The sequence below is a fragment of the Erinaceus europaeus genome, chromosome 12, assembly GCF_950295315.1.
Source record: "Erinaceus europaeus chromosome 12, mEriEur2.1, whole genome shotgun sequence".
NCBI lineage: Eukaryota > Metazoa > Chordata > Mammalia > Eulipotyphla > Erinaceidae > Erinaceus > Erinaceus europaeus.
Window position 1 is genome coordinate 94,553,010 of NC_080173.1, and position 20,969 is coordinate 94,573,978.

Below are 20,969 nucleotides of genomic sequence, written 5' to 3' on the forward strand. Positions count from 1 at the left end.
ATGACTATTATACATGTTCACAAAATTTACACATCTGTACATCTGAGAACAGCTCAGCAGTTACTCGAACTGTTTAAAAATGAAATGCCCTTGTGGAGGAATTATACGTAGTCTGTACTGAAGTCATACATGTCATCTTCCCCCTCTTCAGTCACTTTATCCAAGTCCTTAGGATCTGCACACTCCTCATCTATGGAGAAGGAACGAAAAGTTACATTGGGGGCCACAAGGTGGCGCCACTGGTTGAGGGGGACATGTTCCAATGCTCAAGGGGGGGGGGGAAGCTTCATAAAAGGTAAAGCGGTGATACAAGGAAGGGGCGTCTCTCTGTCACTATATTCCCCATTCCTCTCCATTTGTTTGTATCCAATAAATAAAAATTTAAAAATACCCCCCCCAACACCACCATAAGGCAGAGCTGAACAGAGCTCTGGTTAAAAAAAAAATAAAACCCACCCCACACTACTTTGTTAGCTAACCACTCCACCCAACTCACCTGTGTGAGACTCCTCAGGCAGCGCCTCCCACGCCTCTTCTGCACAGGACATGTTCGAGTCCTTTTCCTGCGTGACAAAAACAGATTAACCCAAGTCCTCATCTGTTCAGTGAAGTCACTGCACACTTGGAAAAATAAAATCCCTGAATTCAATGATCACCACTACAGAGCACAAGTCTCAATTACTCAAAAGGCAGGAGGCTGTGTGTACCCTGTAATGCCACGGTCAATTCCTGGTAAACACACTTACGTCAGCACCCTCCGCACTGTCCTGGTCACTGTCACTGTCTTCGTGGTCGTCCAGTTCACCCTTCTTTTGTTTTGGCAACTGTTCAGGTATATCGCTTTCTTCTGTTATTCCGTTTGTCATACCCGAGGAGTGGAAGAGGACGCTGCTGGCTAAGCGAGTGCTCTTCAGGGCTAGGAAAGGAACAGAATCCGGGTAAAGAGGCGAGCCTTCCAGCGGCAGCCAGTCAGGAAAGCTGCCAGCAGGCGTGAGCTGTGCCGATTACCTTGAATGCTCTGCGTGTTGCTGTTGTCCAGTTCTTCCAGGTTCACGCCACGCTGCATGTCTCTCACGATACTTTCGCTGAAATGCGGAGGACCGCAGGATGTAGGGGGGTGGCAGTAGTAACCTAAGGAGGCGCTGACATTGGAAACAAAAATCTGTGAACAGAAGCCCGCCGCCAGGTCACCTCTGCGATCAGACAACGCCTTTGCAGAAAGAACCTCACCGCGTCCACTCTGACCACAGCAGCTTGGCGGCAGCTTCTATGTTTGGGTTTCCACCTTTCTGGTGAAATCCTCTTCTCTGTGCAAGAAAAGTAAAAAACTCCAGAGGATTCTTAAATTCTGGGATATTGTATTTCAATACAACCTTTAAGAGAAAAATAAAGCTGTCATTTATCTAAGAAGGTACAAATGAAAATCTTTTTGAAAGCCCATGCAGAGCACAAGTCAAGCAAAAACTACCTGCCGAGCATCAGCCTGGGACAGGATGGCACTAGCAGCTTCTAGGGGCTTTAACTCCTCAATACTCGCTGGACTCCTCAGAGCAAGCGCCGCAGCAGAGTTCCGTGGAGAGGCGATGAAGCCCGGACTGTCTAGGACGGTGATCTGTTTGTTCAGAGGTACACGCTGCAAGCACCTGGGTTAGAAGAGGTGGCGGCTGATTGATCTGAGTCCCAGGAGACTGACCATGAAGCTCAGGGTTGGATTGAACAAACTCAGCACAGTCTGTCAGACCCAGTTTCTCATCATCTGCTTCATGGTCTTCAAACCCTAACAGTATACACCCCACACTTCCTGTCTGAAATGAAACAATGTGCCTTACACGCTAACCTGGCCGGCAGTGGCGCACCTGGTTAACACCCAGTTACAGTGGACAAGGACCTGGATTCGAGCCCCTGGTCCCTGCCTGTAGGGGAAAAGCTTCACCAGTGGTGAAACAGGCCTGCAGGGTATCTGTTTCCCTCTCATTTGCTGTCTCTATCCAATAATAAATAAATGAATTAATTAAAAAATGTTAAAACCAGAGATCGGCTTCAGGGATTCATGATTTCTTAAACCTGCCTTATGTCAATCTACTGGGTGTCCCGGAAAGTCATGATGCATTTTCCCATATAAAAACACAGGAATTGGAGTATGGCACCAAAGTAAGAAAGCAGAAGTATACTAGAATTTGCAGTGAGTACCTCCCTAATACTTCCTCTCCACTTTTCCAAGCTTTGGGTCCATGATTGCTCAACAATTTGTTTGGCTTTGTATGTTAACTCTCTTTTTAGTCACCAGGTTCCAGGTGTCATCAGGATGCCGGCCAGACTTCCCTAGATTGAAGACACCACCAATGTGTCCTGGAGCTCAGCTTCCCCAGAGACCCATCCTACTAGGGAAAGAGAGAGGCAGACTGGGAGTATGGACCGACCAGTCAACGCCCATGTTCAGCGAGGAAGCAATTACAGAAGCCAGACCTTCTACCTTCTGCAACCCTCAATGACCCTGGGTCCATGCTCCCAGAGGGATAGAGAATGGGAAAGCTATCGGGGGAGGGGGTGGGATATGGAGATTGGGTGGTGGGAATTGTGTGGAGTTGTACCCCTCCTACCCTATGGTTTTGTTAATAAAAAAAAAAAAAAAGAAAAAAAAAAAAAAGAAAGCTGTCAGGAGCTGCTTGTTGCTGGCAAAAAAAAAAAAACACAGGAAAGTTTGCCAGGACTTCCTCACTGGACCACTAACTCTTCTCCAAGCCCTGCATTTCGTTCACCCCTTTCCTTCCACTACAAATTTTAGAATTATAAAATGACTCAATTTACCTTGTAAGTCCCATGGGCACACCAACATTACATATGTGTTCTTGTTTTAAGCTATTGATGATGCTACTTTTCCCCACATTTGGGAAACCTGTGGGAATGATCAAAAGGCACTGTTAAGAGTTGCAACTATGGGTTCTCAACTGCCTTATTTAATGCTTGCATGGTGTTTACAGCAAAAGCAGGGCGGATCTATGTGTCTTCATTTCAACACTAAGACCAGTCTTAGCATCTTCCTTTCTTGCACAAGTAAACTATATGCTAAAAATAATTTTAAAAAGAGCACTGCTCAGCATTGGCTCATGGTGGTACTGGGGACTGAAGCTGGGGCCTTTAATCTTCCTGCCCTCTTGCTCAAGATATTATGGGTAAGCAGATGATTCATTCAATCAAATCATACCTTTCAGGTCATTTTCACAGTACATTTTACAAAAACTGAATCAAACAGTATTTTTCTTTCTTAACCATAAGTAGAGCACTACTCAGCTCTGGTTTATGGTAGTGCAGGGGACTGAACCTGGGACTTTGTGGAGGCTCAAGTACAAGTCTGCGTACCCCGGCCTATCAAGCAGTATTTTCTACATTGTTTGGTGAGATGCTAAGAAGGCAACTGTAAAGCAGGATCTTTCTTTGCATGACCATCATGCTAGCTACCCTGCCCACACACTCTTCATTTTGCAACAATCCTATTAACAAGGGAAAATTCGTTGGCATTTACATGTGCTGTATTGATACTTACCAATTACTCCAACCTGAATGGCTTTGCCAAAAGCCTCTTGAAAACCTCCTAGGAGTTTCCAAAGACTTTCTTTCCCAACACAGACTTCACTTTTGAACAAAGCAGCTTTCTTCCTTCCCTTCACAGGATGGGGAAAAAAAAACCCCAATTAGTTTAACTACTTCTGATAAAGTATTACGTAAAGCTCAAACATTAGTTACTTCAATAGCCACATCCCATTGGCCTTTTCAGATGACCTCTGGTTGAAATCAGAGTTGGATCTCACAAACTTTCATGTTTTTAAGATCAAATTTACTACACTCATCATATTTCAGCCAACCCAAGTCCGAAAGCACCGTACTTCCCATTGTTAACAGTAAAAGGTACCTTGATTGCCTTTCCTTTGCTCCTCATTTTCGTTGAGGCCCTGAACACCACCGTTGGCAAGTCCTTCTTCAAATAATTTAGCCAGCTCTCCAAATTCTCCTTTGGGACCAAATCTTTAAGAGATTAGCAGTAAGAAATGTGCTCCAGTCTGACCCTTATGTTGAGATGGACTTAAAAAAAAAAAGGCAAGCTTTTCTATCATGCATACAGGGCTCAGGATCTTCTCTCATGTGTTCCAACCAATCGGACTAAGATCGCTCACCCTTTTGGAACTGGATCAACCTCTAGAACACTCTATTAAACTTTAGAGGTCGTTTGCAGACCTAAGTCTCTGAACCCTCCTACATGTTACTTTTTGCTTCCCAGATACCCATCTACCTATGTCCATCACCTACAGACACAGTGCCACCATCCAGCTTATTCAATGGGCACTAAGTACCAGGAGAACCCAGTCAAATGACTAGGCAGAACCTTGAGGCCCACTGAGCAGCAATGAGCGTGTGCACAGACTCTACTGAGGTCAGAGTTGGATCTTATCAGTCTTCAGAGATGATCAGACTGTTCAGACTCTTCATCATGCCTCACTAGTGCACAAACACGAAGGCACCCCTCTGCTCACCTGACTTATTTAGCACAAGTACCAGCTTCTTCTGTCCACCCCGGATGATGGCTTCCTCTACCTGGGGACATCTGCAGCCTAAAGGGTCTCTGGCGTCTAACACCTCTAGCACAACGTCAGAGGATTTGATCACCTGTCAAGGCAGAAACTATGGTAACGGCCCCCGGTCCTGGGAACATCCTTCACACAAATACTCGAGTTGCAGCTCAGAGCCAAATGCTCTCATTATGTTCACATACATTTCTCAGGAAGTAGATATAAGGTTATGCAGCCTCTGACCAAAGTAGACTGCAAAAGAAAATACCAATGGCACAGGAGGCTGGCATAGAACCAAGCGTTGGATTCTTGCTCATGAGGCCCCAAGATTGACCGCCAGGATTTTAATGTGCCGAGCAATGTCCTGGCACCCACTTTTCCCCTTTTCTTTGACCTCAAGAATATATATAGATAGAAATTACTTTCTGAACATGGTGGGCTAGAATTTGGTAGGCTCTTCTGAGGAGTCAGCCCCTATTCATGGGGGGGGGGATGTCAGCAGTGGATGTAAATCTTAACTAATCAGTGCCAAGACTGACAATGTACTTCATTACCACTTCGCTTCTCGTCCGCCGGCATTCTTCGTAATGCTTAATGTAGGCTGATTTTTAAAATTGCCACCATGGTTATCATTGGTGTTCGGTGCCTGCACCACTTCTGAAGTGGGGACTGGAACTTTGCACATAGCAACGCCTGAGTTCTACAAGCACCATGCCTACGCCCAACACTAACATGTCTTCAGCCTAAAGCCACTGTGTCCACGTTTCTTTCTGTTAAAATACCATTTGCTATATGAGGAAGGCTTCCTATAATTAAAATGTAGAACTCAAAACTATTTCAGCTAAACAGAAAAGGAAAAAGGCCCTCAACAGGTTAAGCCAACTTACTGAAAGCTTCCTCCAGCTTAAGGAATCATACCTCATTTTGGGGGCAGTGTTAAGAAAAATGAACGGGCCAATTTTTCTTTCTTCTTTTTTTAAAATATTTATTTATTCCCCTTTGTTGCCCTTGTTTTATCATTATTATTGTTGTAATTATTGTTATTGTTAGATAGGACAGAGAGAAATGGAAAGAGAAGGGGAAGACAGAGAGGGGGAGAGAAAGACACCTGCAGACCTGTTTCAATGCCTGTGAAGAGACTCCCCTGCAGGTGGGGAGCCGGGGGCTCGAACCAGGATCCTTACACTGGTCCTTGTGCTTAGAGGATCTTTAATCCAGTCTTTGCACCACCTGCGCTCTACCGCTTCGCTACCGCCCGATTCCCACGGGCCAGTTTTTCAAACCTCAGTACCGTCTTTAGACACTGACCTAACAGTAAATACCTTTTTAAGTTCCTGACAGTATAATTTCTTCGGATTCTGTTTGACTGCCTTGGCTTTGTGTTTTTCTTTCCCCTAAGGAATAAAAGGAAAAGCGTAACATTAAAAGCTCAACATCTGTGACCCACTCCTCCATGTTCCACACTCGACTGGGGGCACCGATAACCCAAACATGTAAAACAGTGTCTGGACATGTTACCGCGAAAATGTAAAGGACCGGGGAGGGGGTACTGCAGAACACTGAGAAGTTCCACACATGCACTGACAACCATGTTTACTGTGGACTGTTAATCCTAACAGAAGTGTCTTTAAAAGCGTCTGAACTAAGCTCTCCCCAAAGAGCCTTTCCACCCCAACTCCTCCTCTATCACACCTCGCCCACCGCCTCCACAGCCGAAGCTTCAATACTGGGCGCACTGCCAAGGTTTCTTCTCTTTTCATGTTCCTTCTGCCTGTCGAGTTTCTGCTGCTGTTTCAGTTCTTCAAGCTGTGTTCAAGTTGTGGAGGAGGAAACAAACATGAGTTGAAGTGACTTGGTAACGTTCACTATTTAAGACAAATAAATACACTAGCACAGGTAGGTTGTTTCTGCTAACGTACCCTCTGTTTCCTCAATTCGGCCTCACGGAGAAGAGCTTCCTTAAATGGAGCACTGTTTGGAACTCCTGGATCCTTCCTAGGCTTCTTCCGGCCCCGTTTTTTAGCTTCTTTTCTCAATTTCCTATGGTGCTCGCGAACCTATTACACATATACCAATCACCTTTAAGAACAGGTTTACACAAATACCAAATATAAGAAACCAATCCACTAGAGTTAAGATCTACCTAGAGAAATGAAACAAGAGATGCTGTTTGCTTGCCAGCACTAAGTGTACCACAGTACTCTGGCTCTCTCTTCACGTCTCTCATGAAAAGCAAAGCACCCACAAATCTAATTCTGGGTCTGGAAGGCGCACAGCGAGGCTAAAACATTGGATCCTCCAGCCTGAAGCCCAGAGTGAGTTCAGCCCCCACGTTCCAGGTTCTCTCCTTCCATACAGAGACCAGACTCTCCTTGAAGAAGTTAACATGTTAGTCAGGTTTGACTCTTTTCTCCGCGACTCCAGTGCCTAGAGGCCTCAAGTCAAATGACCCACCCTGCTTTTCTTGCCTTTAGGGCAAAAACATATTCCAAGACGTGCCAAGCAGGAAGAAGGCACAGCAGTTTTGTTTTCTGTTTGGTGTGACTCTCCCAATCACAAGACTCACCTTCTTTTGGATTTTGAACCGCTTATGACAAGTCATGCGTTTACTGGCTTTCTTTAACTCTACAAAGAAACACACCACAAATAAGTTAGACACAGAACCGTCTCCCGTGCAGCTTTTCTTTTGCTGAATGCATTTTGGGTCGCACTACCTTCAGAGCTAAGCACGGCAGCAGGCAAGGAGAGCAGATGCCCTGGCTTTGCTGAGGTCAGAGTTGGATCTTATCACTCTCCAGTGACAGTCAGTCGGCTGACATGTGCTCATCATACCGCAGCGGTGCACTCGGACCAAAGCTCCCTTCCTAACTCACCTCATTTAGCGCAAGCACGACCTAATAGCACACAACCTGGGTGCGTGCTGGGGCTTGGCAGACATGCCCTAACAGTCGTTGGGCTTGCCCCTGGCGGTAGCGCACGTGGCGCAAAGTGCAAGGATGGGTCTAAGGATCCCGGTTCGAGCCCCCGCCCCCCCACCTGCAGGGGAGTCGCTTCACAGGTGGTGAAGCAGGTCTGCAGGTGTCTGTCTTCCCCTCCTCTCTCCATTTCTCTGTCCTATCCAAAAATGACATCAATAACAATAATAATTACAACAATAAAAAATAACAAGGGCAACGAAAGGGAAAATATAAAAAAAATATATGGAAAAAAAAGGGGGCCAGGTGGTGGTGCACCTGGTTGAGTGCACATGTTACAGTGCACAAGGACCGGGGTTCAAGTCCCCGGTCCCCATCTGCAGAGGGGACAGCCAGCAAGTGGTTAAAGCCGGGCTGCAGAAATCTTTCTCCTCATCTCCACCGCTTTCTCAATTTGTCTCTATCCAATAATAAATACATGCATATACTAAAAAACTCTTTTAGGGAGTTAGCGTGGCAAGTGGTGAAGCAGGGCTGCAGGTGTCTCACTCGATTCCTGGTTGTCTCTATCCAATAACTAATAAAGGTAAAAAAAAAATTAACTAATTAGGGAAAAAAAAAGACTTTACATTTCTGAGGATCCTAGATTCTAGGTTCAATCCCTGGCTCCTGGACACGGGGGAGCTCAGCAGACCTGGGGGGGGGGGCCCAAACTCTAAAGAACTCAGGGGCCTGCAGGGGCCGGGTGCTGACCCAGCGCACATGCAAGATCCCCGGGTTCGAGCCCCTCATCCCCGCGTGCAGGGGGACCAGCTTTGCGAGTGGCGAAATGGGGCTGCAGGTGTCTTTCACCCTTTCTCCCTCCTGATTTCTCGCTCTCTCATTTTTTAACCTGAGCACTGCTCAGCTCTGGCTTATGGTGGTGCAGGGGACTGAACCTGGGACTCTGGAGCCTCAGACATGATTCTCTTTGCAGAACCATTACGCTGTCTACCCTCCGCGCTCTCTCTCTCTCTTTTCAAATAATCTTTATTAATCTAGACAGGCAGAAACTGAGGAAGGGGGAAGATAGTGAAAGGCAACACTACCAGGTGCGGCCCCAGACTTCTCTCTAGCCAACAAATACGGGGAGTAAAAAAAAATACAAATAATTAAAAATCCAATTCAACAGACGTGGAGCAGAGTCCACGTTCTCCGCTCTGACTTTCCCACACGAGCCTGGAATTTTCAGATTTTTTGTTTGTTTGTTTTTATATATATAAGCCACGAGGCAGGAGGGAACAAGAGCCGGAGGCGAGGGGGCTCTCGGGTCGCAGCGGGGACACAGAGCGGACACCTCCCGTCCAGGAGGCGGCCATGTGCGGCCGCGGGCCCGCAGGCACCACGCCGCGGACAGAGAGGCCCTTCCCCCCGCAGCCCCAAGCCCACTCACTTGGCCGCTTCATGGCGAACGAAGCCGCGGAGCCGGAGTCCGAGTCGGGGTCGGGGTGGGGGTCGGGGTCCGGGTCGCGGTCGCGAGCAGCCGCGCTGCGTCTCCGCCGGCGCCACGTGCGAAAGAAAGGCGGCCCAGGCCGTGCGTCACGTGCTTACGTCAGCGGCCGTCAAGCGCGCCGCCCGCGGGTTTGCGTGCGCGCGCACGCAGTGTCGCGCCGAGCCGGATGCGCTTGGCGGCCGCGGGCCTGCTTTTGCGGCGGCACCGGGAGGGGTGAGGGCGCTTAGGGCGGCCGGTGCTGGAGCGACGGCGGCGGCCGCGGCCGGACAAGCAAGAGCAGCAGCCGTGGCGGCCACGGGGCGGGGCGCGGCGGTCGTTGACCGCGGCCGGGGCTGCAGGCGGCGGAGCAGCTGGGTAAGGCCGCGCTTCGGGCGGGCGGGCGGGCGGGGCCGCTCCACCTCCACCTCCACCGGCGCCGGGCCTTTGTGTGGGTCCGGGCGGGCGGGCGGGCGGCGGGAGCAGCAGCCCAGGCCCCGCCCCGGCCGTGGGGACGGACGCGCCGGTCGGCCGAGCGCCGGGGCGGGGCGGGGGGGGGTCGGGCCGGGCCGCGCCGCCGCACCTGCCGCCGCCGGGACAAAGGCGCCCGGCCGGCTGACATGACAGGTCGCCGCCGCCGCCGCCGCGCCGCGCCCCGCCCCGCCCCGCCCCGCCCCGCCCGGGCCTCGCTCCTGGTTGTCTGTCCGTCCACCACACCCGCGGGAAACTCGTGTGGCCAGTCGGAGGCGCGTAGATTCGCAGCGTCTTCTCCGGCCGCGCCACAAAGGATCGAGGTCTTCGAATCGTGTGGAGTTCCTGTCTTTTTTTATGTATTTTATTCTAGTTTATGGTTTTGTTTTACGTTTTCCTCTGTCTGTCTGTCTGTCTGTCTGTCTCTCTCTCTCCCCTTTGTTACGAGAAGCGGCTCCTCTCCTAGGGCAGCTTGCTTGGACGCCAGGAGCCAGTGTCAGAAATGCAGGCGGCATCTGCAGGCGTGCACGGAGGGGTCTGCGGTGACTTCGCTCGATTCTGCGGGCTTGCTTTTTCCTTGTTCTTGTTCTTTTTCTTTTTCTTTTCTTTTCTTTCTTTTTTTTTTTTTAAATATACCAGAGCCCTGCTCAGCTCTGGCTGAGGGTGGTGCAGGGGATTGAACCTGGGACTTAGAAGCCTCAGGCAGCAAAAGTCTCTGCATAACCACTATGCTATCTGCCCCGGCCCTGTATTGACTTTCAAAATGCTAGGGCCCCTTCAAATGATAATAATAATCGCTTTGTTTCCCCCCCCTCTCCATTTAGTAACGTGCTCTTTCCCTGCTGTAGTCCAGAAACCTGTGGGACTCACAACACATGGAGAAGAATCATTTGTTTTTAATCTGTCGTCGTTGTTTTGTTTGCTTTTGCTTCTTGTCCGTGTTTTAAAATCGATGATGGGAAGGGAAGGGGCTTAGTGGGAACGTTGTTGCAAATTTAAGCAGTAAGAGTAAGTCTGTGGAAGCCAGGGGGACGTACATCAGCAGTGAAATTGACTTTTAGGCTGGATGTGGCCCCGGCACCACCATAAACCAGAACTGAGTAGTAATGGCTCTGGTGGAGATAAAATAAATAAGTAAATAAATAAATAAAGCAGAAAGAAGTGAAGTCTGTGTGTACGTGAAAGGGCCTTGACTGCTGTCTTTGGCTTTGGGAATTTGCGGAAGACTTAAAGTATAAAGTTCTACCGAGTTCTCAAGACAAGTCCCTTTATGGTGTGGTATCTCCGTGTGATGGAATGGAGACGGGGAGACACTTCCATACGTCAAAACTTAGTTGTCCTGAAAACGGAAACTAAGGCCTAGACTTTTGAAAATTAAGTAACACACGATTCAGGAAGTACTGCGAGCTAGGAATGCCAGCCTTAGGTTGTATTTTCTTGGGGAAACAGGATTATAAGCGATTTTTTTTTTTAATCTTTTTTGTTTCGTGGCCAGAGGAGATGGGGAAGAGCACTGGACCGAGAGGCCCCTGGTCCTGTCACTGACCACACATATCCCAGTGTACCCTGGCCTCTTTCTTTCTCTTGAGACGTGTGATTTAATGAAAAGTTCTGTTCTAAGTGTGTTATTGCAACACATACTAGAAATATCACTAGGGGTCTGGGAAAGTACTGAACATTTATAGAGCTCAGAACACAGTCGTTTGGCTGTACCGAGTATCTTTCCCCATTGTAAAGTGTAAATAATTTTCTGCTGTAGTTTTCATTGGTTGCCAGCCTTTGCTTCCTGCAGAGTGAACTGGGTCGTCCTACCTGTACCCTCTGCTGTCCTGAAGCCAAGGCTCCGTGAAGCCCTGCCCGCCCCAGCACGGAGGCAGAGCGCGACAGGATTGAAACTTAACGTTCTGGTTTTACTCTGGAGCTGCAGAGTGCTTCCGTGCTTCTGTAACTGCCACGGCAGCTCTTTGTGCAAACGGGGAAACAGCTCTGAAGGGCTGGGACTCTGGCGACATGTTCCAGCAGATCAGCAGAGGCTGGTGTCCTGGGACCCTTTTTCAGGCCGCCTGGGCTCCGATCCTAGTGCCCCTCCGCCCGCCTGACAGTGCTACCTTTCTTGCCAAACTTCCCAAATGCAGTTTTTAAATGTAATGGGCTTTTCATTTGTGATTTGATAATGATTTACAAGGTTAATGTGCCCTCTGGATAAGGAAGTGTCTGCAAAGTATCCTTGTGCTGCATTTTTATGGGGTTTTATCAAAGTGAACTTTGGGTGTCATATTCTGTATGTGTATATGTTTGTGTGTCAGTGGTTTGCTTTTTTTTTTGTCATTGGAATTCCAGTGGATTATTTATGAAAGTAATTTTGGGGAGTCAGGCAGTAGCGCAGTGGGTTTAGCGCAGTGGGTTAAGCGCAGGTGGCGTAAAGATCCTGGTTTGAGGCCCCGCTCCCCACCTGCAGGGCAGTCGCTTCACAGCCAGTGAAGCAGGTCTGCAGGTGTCTTTCTCTCCCCCTTTCTGTCTTCCCCTCCTCTCTCCATTTCTCTCTGTCCTATCCAACAACAACATCATCAACAATAAAAAACAAGCAATAAAAGCGAATAAATATATTTTTTTTTAAAAAAAAGAAAACTATTTAAAAAAAAAAGATAGGAGTCGGGTGGTAACGCAATAGGTTAAGCGCAGGTGGCACAAAGCACAAGGACCGGCATCAGGATCCGGGTTCGAGCCCCCGGCTCCCCACCTCCAGGGGAGTCGCTTCACAGGCGGTGAAGCAGGTCTGCAGGTGTCTATCTTTCTCTGCCCCTCTCAGTCTTCCTCGTCTGTCTCCATTTCTCTCTGTCCTATCCAACAACGACAATAATAACTACAACAGTAAAACAAGAAGGGCAACAAAAGGGAATAAATATATTAAAAACAGTTTTAAAAAAGTGATTTTGATACGTCAGAGTAGTCGAACTCCTTTATGTCAGTCTTTCTAAACTGGCATGTGATGTCTCTCCAGTGCCGACAGGACTGCTGAGCGCGTCTTTTTCTGTGTGGGGGGATGTGGCTTCCAGACTGCCCACGTGAGCCCCGCTGTTTGTTCCAGTTGGCGTGTCGCGTGTGCGCAGTCCACACGTATCCCAGCCTGGGATTGGAATCTTACTGAGTAGGGGGCAGGCAATTGGGCAGGCGAGCTTCCTTCCTGGAACTGACTGGCATTCTGTGTGAGTGAAGGGTAGCGTCACTGAGACATCTTTGAGTATATGAAAAGCCTTGGCTTTTAAATCCTGAGAAACCTGAGGCACAAGAGAACAACTGAGATGTCTGTCTTCCAGTTCTGCTTGAGTGTTTTCTGTCTGTGCTCATGTTTACCCCTGACTCTTCTTTTTTACCTCTCTCTTTTCTGCTTTGTTCTTCTCTTTCAGTTTTGAATATACTAACCTTGAATCAGCACTTCCAAAGCCCTGCCTTCTCCCACTGACTTCACTTGGCCTTCAGACATAATGAGGAGACTAGCTTTTCGAGGCGCTGGTTGTGCTCTGGTAAAGCTGGTAAATTACTGATCATCTATGCCCTCTCCTTTTTTTCTGTCCTTCCTTGACTTTCCCCTTCCGTCTTTCTTAAATTTTTGATATCCATTCCATAGATTCCCTTCGCAAGTTCATCCAGTTTACTTATGTCCTTATTAAAGATTATACACACACACACACACACACACACACACACACACACACACACACACACACACAGGGTTGGTTCTTAGTTTCTTCACTTTAGTGAATTGAATCCAGTTTATCAGCCTTTTATAAAACAAACAAAAATCAGCAAAACCTGTCTATGTTTGGCCTTTGAAGCTTTTAGCCAGTTGTAACCAATCACAAGCAGCTTAACAAGCCCAAGCCTAGAGGAAGACTTGGTAACACCGTGCAGGCTGTAGTCCAGAGGAAGGGCCTCGGGGCTTCTCTGGTCCCATAGTTCTTCCCAGGGTTTCGTAGATGTGTTGGTTTGTTTTGCTCCCACTTTCTACTTGCCTGGTGATCCCAATTTTTTTTTTTCTCCATACTACTGGAAGCCTGAGGTTTTACTTCCTGAGATTGAATGTTGAGTGAGACTGGGATTCATTTTTCCCCTCTGGCTTTACAGAAATAACAGTCCATTGTGATAAGCAGTTAAGCACTGTGCAGATGCTACAGAAATTCCTTGCCTATAAACCTCTTGTAGCAGATCACGGACATGCTAGCACTTACTGGCTTATAGTCCTTGCGCTTCGCACCACGTGCGCTTAACCCGCTGCGCTACCGCCCGACTCCCCTTGTCTTATCATAGTCAAATGTACATATTTGTAAAAATGAGCTTTGTTGTATAGCACCCCATCCAAAGCCTAGAAGAAACATTTGTATGTGTCTGAAAGACCAAGCAGGACCTAAAGTGTACATCTGATGTCTTCCAGTTATCTACCAAGTTTAAAGCTATGATTTCAGACTCCCATCAAGATGGGTAGAGTGCTGGAGTATGAGGAGGAGGTTAGTTGGATTGACAGGAAGCTTGAAAGGCTGTTTTCCTATTTTGGCAGATGTATAGAAGGCTCTTAAATGTTTTCCAGGGATAAATCTGTATGACTCCTTTAGTGAATGGGGAAAAAAATCAATTAAAAAAAATTTTTAAATTTATTTTGCCACCTAGTCATCATTGGAGCTTAGCGCTTGTACAGTTCCTCTATTCTTGGCACTTTTAAAAAATATTTTATTTATTCATGAGAAAGATAGGAGGAGAGAGAAAGAACCAGATATCACTCTGGTACATGTGCTGCCGGGGATTGAACTCAGGACCTCATGCTTGAGAGTCCAATGCTTTATCCACTGCGCCACCTCCCGGACCACAGGCCCTTTTTTTTTTTTAATAGAGGTAGGAGACAGAAAGAAATAAGGGAGGGATGGAGGGAGGGAGACAGAGTGAAAGAGAGGAGAAAGAGACACTTGCAGCACTGCTCCACCGCTTATAAAGCTTCCACGCTGCAGATGGGGACTGGGTGGGGCTTAAATCCAGGTCACTGTACTTGGTGGGAACACATGGGCTCTCCTGGGTTAGCCTCCTCCCCCCAAACAGACAGACAGACATTTTCAGGGTGTCCATTTTATGCTGCATGCAAAATGCTAGGTTAATTGTTCTCTGTCCACCAACCCTTTTAGTACGTACTGCTCCCTAGTCTTTACCACATCATGACCTACTTGGCAGATGATCCTAATTGTAAGCCACGAGGGCAAAGCAGATGAGTCCAGACATGACCCCACCCTACCTCTTGAGCCCTCTGTCCCCGAGGCCTGCCTGGGGACAGGGAGGAGGACAGCAACCTCCAGCACACTGGGATGCCGCTGCCGCCACAAACTCCAGTGCGAGGTGTGTTTGAGTCCAGAGCTGGTTGAGTCACTCAGAATTGCTGGTGCACACGAGGACACTTTTGCTGATTTTGTCCCATCCAAATGGAAAGTACAGACTCTTTGTAAATGAAGGCTCACAAGCAATAAGGTCTAGGACTTGCAGTGAAAAGAAAATGAGTTACTCCAGACAACCTTCTAAATCACAGAGTCACCTTCTAAGTGAACCACGAGCTTGCAGCAGATAGCCAGCTGAAAGGCTTGGTGGCATGGTCTGAATTTTAAGAGAAGAACATGGTCATTTCTTACAGAAGAAGTTGGATTCCATGGGTTCCAAGAGGCGAAGAGCTACCTCCCCGTCCAGTAGCGTCAGTGGGGACTTTGATGACGGCCACCATTCTGTGTCTACACCTGGCCCAAGCAGGAAAAGGAGGAGGCTTTCCAACCTTCCGACTGTAGATCCTGTAAGTAGCAGGGACCACAGCATTCCTGCCTGCTTTTCCTGCAGGCCCAGAGCTTTCTGTCTGATGGCTGGTTAAAATGCAAAATCTTTTAGCTTTTCCCTCTACCTTGATATGCTTAGGTCTTGCTATGATTATTTTTGTTGTTGTTCATTTGCATATTTGTGAGAGAGGGAGTGACTCCATGGTACCAGAGCTTCCTACAGTGCAGTGGGAGCCGGGTTCTAATCTGGGTTGTGCACATGGCAAAGCAGCACAGGTGAGCTATTTCACTGGCCCCTTAGCTATTTTGTGAAAGGTGGACATGTAGTCAAAACTCTGAACAGTAGTAATACAGTACTGCGAAATAATAAGGCAGGCGTGTCAGCACCTCTCATCATATTCAGACAACTGCGTGCTTGTCATGTGTCCACACCGTGCTGGCGGGGTGGGTACAGCTTTGTGTAAGACATAGCAGTTTTCTACCTGGAGCTGAGAGTCTAGCAGGATGTAAACAGACGAGCAAAGGAATAAGAAAGTCCTGTCAGCTAGTGAGAGATGCTAAGAGAGAAAGCTGGAGTGATTTGGGCTGTTTGGGATCAACTCTTCAGGAAAGCTTTCTCTGTGAGGAGAATCCAGCCTGCAGAGTGCTGAAGAGTGTTCAGGCAGAGGGACTGGCTTAGGAATGGGCCTGGCATCATGACTCCAGAGATGTGTGGTCAAGGAGCAGGAGCCCAAGGGGGTGGGGAGGGTGACAGCAGCATGACAGAGCCTGCCTGGCAGAGTAGGTGTCAGACCATTCAGGCAGTGTCACTTTAAATGTTGTAATCTAAGTGGTAAAAAGTGAGTGGTGTGAGCTGATTTCTTCAGAAGGAAAAAAGACCACTAGTAGTGTAAATCTGATGAAGAATGACGATTCACTTAATCAGTTCAGTTATGTTCAGTGTCTGCGGAAATAGTTTAGAGGGATAGTTCAGGACTTATATACGTATGAGGCCCCTGCTTCGATTCCCAGCACTGCAGAAGCTCTGGCCTCTTTATCTCTTCCCTGAAATAAAATCTTTATAAAATTTTTAAATGTTTTTATGTAGTTATTATTGGATAGAGACAGTGAGAAATTGAGAACGGAGGGGGAGACAGATACCTGCAGCCCTGCTCCACCGCTGATGAAGCTTTCCCCCTGCAGGTGGGGACCAGGGAATTGAACCTGCACCTTCTCGTACTGCAGTGTGTGCACTTAACCGGGTCCACCACTGCCTGACCCCTTTACAATTTTTTTTTTAGATGAATAGAGATTCTGCCAGGTGGCCTGGGAGGTGGCTCAGTGGATAAAGCATTGGACTCTCCAGCATGAGGTCTTGAATTCAATCCCCAGGAGCACATGTCCAGAGTAATGTCTGGTTCTTTCTCTCCTCATGTCTTTCTCATGAATAAATAAATATTTTTTAATTTAAAGAGAGAGAGAGAGAGAGACTCAGCATATTTTTAAAAATGTTTATTCCCTTTTGTTGCCCTTGTTTTATTGTTGTAGTTGTTGTTATTGATGTCGTCGTTGTTGGATAGAACAGAGAGAAATGGAGAGTGGAGGGGAAGACGGGGGAAGAGAAAGACAGACACCTGCACACCTGCTTCACCGCCTATGAAGCATCTCCCCTCCAGGTGGGGAGCCGGGGACTGGAACCAGGATCCTTAAGCCGGTCCTTGCGCTATGCGCCATGTCCACTTAGCCTGCTGTGCTACTGCCCAGCTCCCACTGTCAGCATATTTCAGACTTGACTTCCCATATGGGAATTTGCGAATTCTTCCTATTTCTTCCCTACTTGTTTTTGTGGGTTTGTGGTTATTGAGGACAATCGCTGTGCTTACACCGGCTTCTTGTTTACCTTTCCTGTGGCTCTTCTCTTCGTGTGTCTAGATTGCTGTGTGTCACGAGCTCTATAACACCATCCGGGACTACAAGGATGATCAGGGCAGGCTCCTCTGTGAGCTCTTCATCAGGGCACCAAAGCGAAGGTGAGTGGGAAGGCGACTGCTGAGGGTTTCATCTCCAGCCCGTATCTTACATGTTTGGTGATTGAATTTCCCTTTGGAATGGCTGTCTTCTTTGTTTCGTTTGGTTTTTTTTCTCCCTCTCCAGAGCAACACACAACACAGCTCTGGCGTAGAGTAGTGCTTATAAGTAGACTTCAGAAGCTCTGGAGTGAATGTCTTTTGTGTAATGACTGTACTGTCGCCCCCGCCCTGAAAAGAGTGTCTCCAGGCTAACGAGGTGCAGGTTTTAGTTGTCTCCAAGATGGAGACTTAGCCTCTGTATGCTTAGCCACCTCCCTGCTCTCCACCCATTGTTCTCCTGTTTGTTGGTTCCTTGCTGCAGAGTTTCTCTGCATGATTCCACCCCACCTGGTGGGACTGTTTTTTGGTTGTTGTATTCAGATGGAGGGTGAAAGGCGAAGAGAGGGAAGGAGGAGGCAGCAGGGCACTGCTTCACCACTCATGAAGCTTTCCTTTTGTTTGATGCTCCCATGTGGCAGGGGGCTTGAGCCTGAGTCCTCAAGCAGCATCAAGTGTGCACTCGACTGGTGAGCCATCGCTCCCCCGTCAGCCTCCCTCCCTTTTTTTGTTTGCTTGTTTAATTTATAAGTTAGAAAACCAGGGCATTGCTTTGGCTGGGTTTGGGGCCCTAGGGGCCTCGTGGTTGAAAGTTTAGTGCTTTCTCCGCTGCACTACATCCTGGGCCATGGTTTGTTTGCCTTTTTTGTTTTTTAGGATTGTATTTGTTTATTAAGGAGAAAGAGAGGGACCCACATATCACTAGTACATGTGCTGCTGGGGATTGAACTGGGGACCTCATTCTTGAGAATCCAGTGCTTTACCCATTGCGCCACCTCCCAGACCACTGAGTTGTTTGTTTTTAATGTCTTGGAAATGGAACCGGTTGAGTAAGGAGCCCAGGTATGCCCTCTGTCATGGAGGGATTTGTTGATTTATTCATGACTCATCCCAAGTTTTGTTGCTGTTTTCATACATTTCTGGGTATTCAGCATTCAAGGCTGGCTTCTTTTATTAATTTTTTTTTGTAAATCTTTATCTGTTGGATAGAGACAGTCAGAAATTGAGAGGGAAGGGGATGATAGAGAGGGAGAGAGACAGAGAGACACCTGCAGCCCTGCTTTACCACTTGTGAAGCTTTCCCCCTGCAGGTGGGGACCAGGGGCTTGAACCTGGGTCCTTGCACGCCGTGCGCTCAACCAGGTGTGCCACCACCTGGCCCCTCCAGGCTGTTTTCTGATAGAAAGGGCTGTATTGACTTGTTGGGAAAGTCAAGGTGCAGTTTTTGCTTAAAACAACAGAAAAGAATGTCATGGCTTTCCCAACAACAACTGATAGTTCCACACCGCACGCACTGCCAACATTCTGGAGCTGCTCAGGATGGGGCCGAGCAAGGTAAAGAATGAAAAGGCCTCTTGAAGCTGAGTGGCTGGCGCTGGACAAGGCAGTGTCCAGCAGCAGCTCGGCCCGAATCCAGTAGGTGCCACAGTGACGGCAGCCAGAATTGCAGTCTTTAGGGCAGATTGGAGCAGCAGTATGATCTTGACCCCTTGATAGGAGTCCAAGATGGGAGGAGGTTTGTGCCTTGTTGGTGAGTCCATCTGTCCTAGCTGCCTGGGTTCTGGGCTGTACCTAGCTCACCTCAGCTTTAAGATCACTCCTGTGCTGGTGACAACTCAAGCAAACAGGATGCTAGTCCACAGCCGTCTTGAGCGAATAAAGGAGACTCTGGCAGGGGACTAGCATCATGGTTATGCAGAGGCTCTTGTGCCTGAGGCTCCGAAGTCCCAGGTTCAGTCCCCTGCACCACCGTAAGCCAGAGCTGAGCAGTGCTCTAGTTAAAGAAAGGAAGACTGTACTTTTTAATTTTTCTTACCAGAGCACTGCTCACGCCGTCTTGAGATCTTGAGTGAAGCCAGGTTAGGTGCATCTTTATGGCTTTTCATCTTTGGTAAACTCCTGAACCCAGAGCGTCGTCTTTGTCCTTCGTCGCTTTAGGCATCGATAGCAGAGCAGCATATGCACCAGCACTTGGCATGGCACTTGGTGCCGTGTGGCCGTGAATGGAAGACCCACAGCCCATGCTGTGAGTTTAGAAAGAGCTTTGAAGCATGAAATCTGCTTCTGGCTACTCCCCCCCGCCCCCCAGCTACATTGAAAGTTAAGTGATTAAGACATTGAAAGTTGAGTAGTTTTCATTTGCATAAGATACTACAGAGGGACCAGTGGTCCGTTCTCCCGGCGGAGTGCACACTTTACCATGGGGTAGGGCCGGTTTCAAGTGCCAGGCCATCACATGGGAACACTTCCGGCATTTGTCCTTCACTCTGTTTAAACCTCTTTATCTCTCACCCTCTACAGAGGTAGAGGGAGAGGGAGGGAAAGAAGGCAGAGACTGGCAGGATCTATAGTCATGTAGGTGTGAAAAGCTGGGCGAGGAGGGAACAAGAAAAGACACCACGGACATAGGTTTAGCTCCACTCCCCCACTCCCGAAAACCTTAAAATGATTGGCTTCTACAAAACCATCACAGAACTTAATTTGGATTTTCCTTTACAAGATTGTGTGTGTGTGTGTTATTTATTTACCAGTGCATTGCTCAGCTCTGACTTAAAGTGTATGGGGATTGAACCTGTACCTTTGAACCTCAAGCAGGGCCTTTATGCTACTCCCCCTCCCCATTTGTTTCTTAGATTGGTTTATGACGGGAAGTGGAGAGGAGAGAACCAGAGCGTCACATGTGAACACGTGATACCAGAGATTGAGCTCTGGATTTTGTGCTTACAAATCCAAAGCTTTACCCACTGTACCAGCTCGTGTGTGTGTGTGTGTGTGTGTGTGTGTGTGTGTGTGTGTGTGTATTGTGCTAATATTACTTTACTTCAGTGGTAGTACACCTGGTTGAGTGCACATGTTACAGTGTACAAGGACCCAGGTTTAAGGCCCTGGTCCCTACCTGCAGGGGGAAAGCTCTATGAGTGGTGAAGCACTGTTACAGGTGTGTCTCTCTCTCTCTCCCTATCAGTCACCCCTTCCTTATTGATCTTTAGCTGTCTTTATCCAATAAATAAAGAAAGATGATTAAAAGTATATATTACAGGAGTCAGGCGGTAGCGCAGTGGGTTAAACACAGGTGGCAAGAAGTGCAAGGACCGGCGTAAGGATCCCGGTTCCAGCCCCCAGTTCCCCACCTGCCTGGGAGTTGCTTCACAGGCAGTGAAGCAGGTCTGCAGGGGTCTGTCTTTCTCTCCCCATCTCTGTCTTCCCCTCCTCTCTCCATTTCTCTCTGTCCTATCCAACAATGACGATAACAATAATAACTACAACAGTAAAACAACAAGGGCAACAAAAGGGAATAAATAAATAAATATTTTAAATATATAGATTACTTCACTAACATTTTGGAAATGGTATGAATAAGCACCTTACTTTTACTGTTACATTTCTTTTTTTTTTTTTTAACCAGAGCACTGCTCAGCTCTGGCTAATGGTAGTGCGGGGACTGAACCTGGCACTTGATGGAGCCTCAAGCATGAGAGTCTGTTTGCATAACCATTATGCTATCTAGCCCCGCCCACTGTTGTATTTCTGATAGTAGCAGTGAGCCCTAGTAGATTTTATTACTTGAAATGTTGGACACTACAACAAATAGTTTTGAAATAAAAAATTTTTTCTAGGCTTTGGTGTAATACCTTTTTAAAATT

General features: G+C 47.7%; 2 protein-coding genes and 4 non-coding genes across 35 annotated transcripts in view; 1 reads left to right on the forward strand and 5 right to left on the reverse strand.

The window, feature by feature from the left end:
- Positions 1 to 5: 5 nt before the first annotated feature.
- GNL3 (G protein nucleolar 3) lies at positions 6 to 9,023 on the reverse strand. 2 transcript variants are annotated; one of them, XM_007519198.3, is made up of 15 exons: positions 8,913 to 9,023; positions 7,132 to 7,190; positions 6,485 to 6,622; positions 6,258 to 6,371; positions 5,888 to 5,959; positions 4,530 to 4,662; positions 3,911 to 4,023; positions 3,545 to 3,662; positions 2,809 to 2,896; positions 1,469 to 1,643; positions 1,231 to 1,373; positions 1,009 to 1,142; positions 747 to 916; positions 497 to 563; positions 6 to 190 (listed from the first exon to the last, which is right to left on the reverse strand). In XM_007519198.3, the coding sequence occupies exons 1-15, from the start codon at positions 8,923 to 8,925 to the stop codon at positions 102 to 104; spliced, it is 1,626 nt and encodes a 541-aa protein (XP_007519260.1). In that variant the 5' UTR covers positions 8,926 to 9,023; the 3' UTR covers positions 6 to 101. The 2 variants fall into 2 exon arrangements, with proteins under 2 accessions (XP_007519260.1, XP_016041957.1); XM_016186471.2 differs by lacking the exon at positions 5,888 to 5,959.
- LOC132542344 (small nucleolar RNA SNORD69) lies at positions 1,692 to 1,768 on the reverse strand. Its single transcript, XR_009553426.1, has one exon. It is a non-coding gene; the product is annotated as a small nucleolar RNA SNORD69 (small nucleolar RNA).
- LOC132542354 (small nucleolar RNA SNORD19B) lies at positions 3,781 to 3,864 on the reverse strand. Its single transcript, XR_009553435.1, has one exon. It is a non-coding gene; the product is annotated as a small nucleolar RNA SNORD19B (small nucleolar RNA).
- Positions 4,418 to 4,493, reverse strand: LOC132542341 (small nucleolar RNA SNORD19). The gene has a single exon (XR_009553423.1). It is a non-coding gene; the product is annotated as a small nucleolar RNA SNORD19 (small nucleolar RNA).
- LOC132542342 (small nucleolar RNA SNORD19) lies at positions 7,324 to 7,400 on the reverse strand. Its single transcript, XR_009553424.1, has one exon. It is a non-coding gene; the product is annotated as a small nucleolar RNA SNORD19 (small nucleolar RNA).
- Positions 9,024 to 9,162: 139 nt separating the features above from the next.
- The window catches only part of PBRM1 (polybromo 1), a 94,075-nt gene continuing 82,268 nt past the window's right edge, over positions 9,163 to 20,969 (forward strand). For 5 of the 29 annotated variants that reach the window (XM_060204484.1, XM_060204502.1, XM_060204503.1 and 2 more), the window contains exons 1-4: positions 9,163 to 9,326; positions 12,827 to 12,952; positions 15,088 to 15,240; positions 17,132 to 17,229. In XM_060204484.1, the coding sequence (XP_060060467.1) occupies positions 12,905 to 12,952; positions 15,088 to 15,240; positions 17,132 to 17,229 (299 nt within the window). In that variant the 5' untranslated portion in view covers positions 9,163 to 9,326; positions 12,827 to 12,904. Of the gene's footprint in view, positions 9,327 to 9,407; positions 9,743 to 12,420; positions 12,626 to 12,826; positions 12,953 to 15,067; positions 15,241 to 17,131; positions 17,230 to 20,969 lie in introns of those variants that run through there. The other 24 variants (XM_060204486.1, XM_060204506.1, XM_060204504.1 and 21 more) reach the window with 13 other exon arrangements.

What these genes read in the sequence shown, in the direction of transcription:
- GNL3 (XM_007519198.3), bottom strand. An exon ending in GTGCCCATGGGACTTACAAG is followed by an intron (nt 1,644 to 2,808) that starts GTAAATTGAGTC and finishes CTTCTAACCCAG; the next exon opens with GTGCTTGCAGCGTGTACCTC. An exon ending in ACAGTGCGGAGGGTGCTGAC is followed by an intron (nt 564 to 746) that starts GTAAGTGTGTTT and finishes TTTGTCACGCAG; the next exon opens with GAAAAGGACTCGAACATGTC.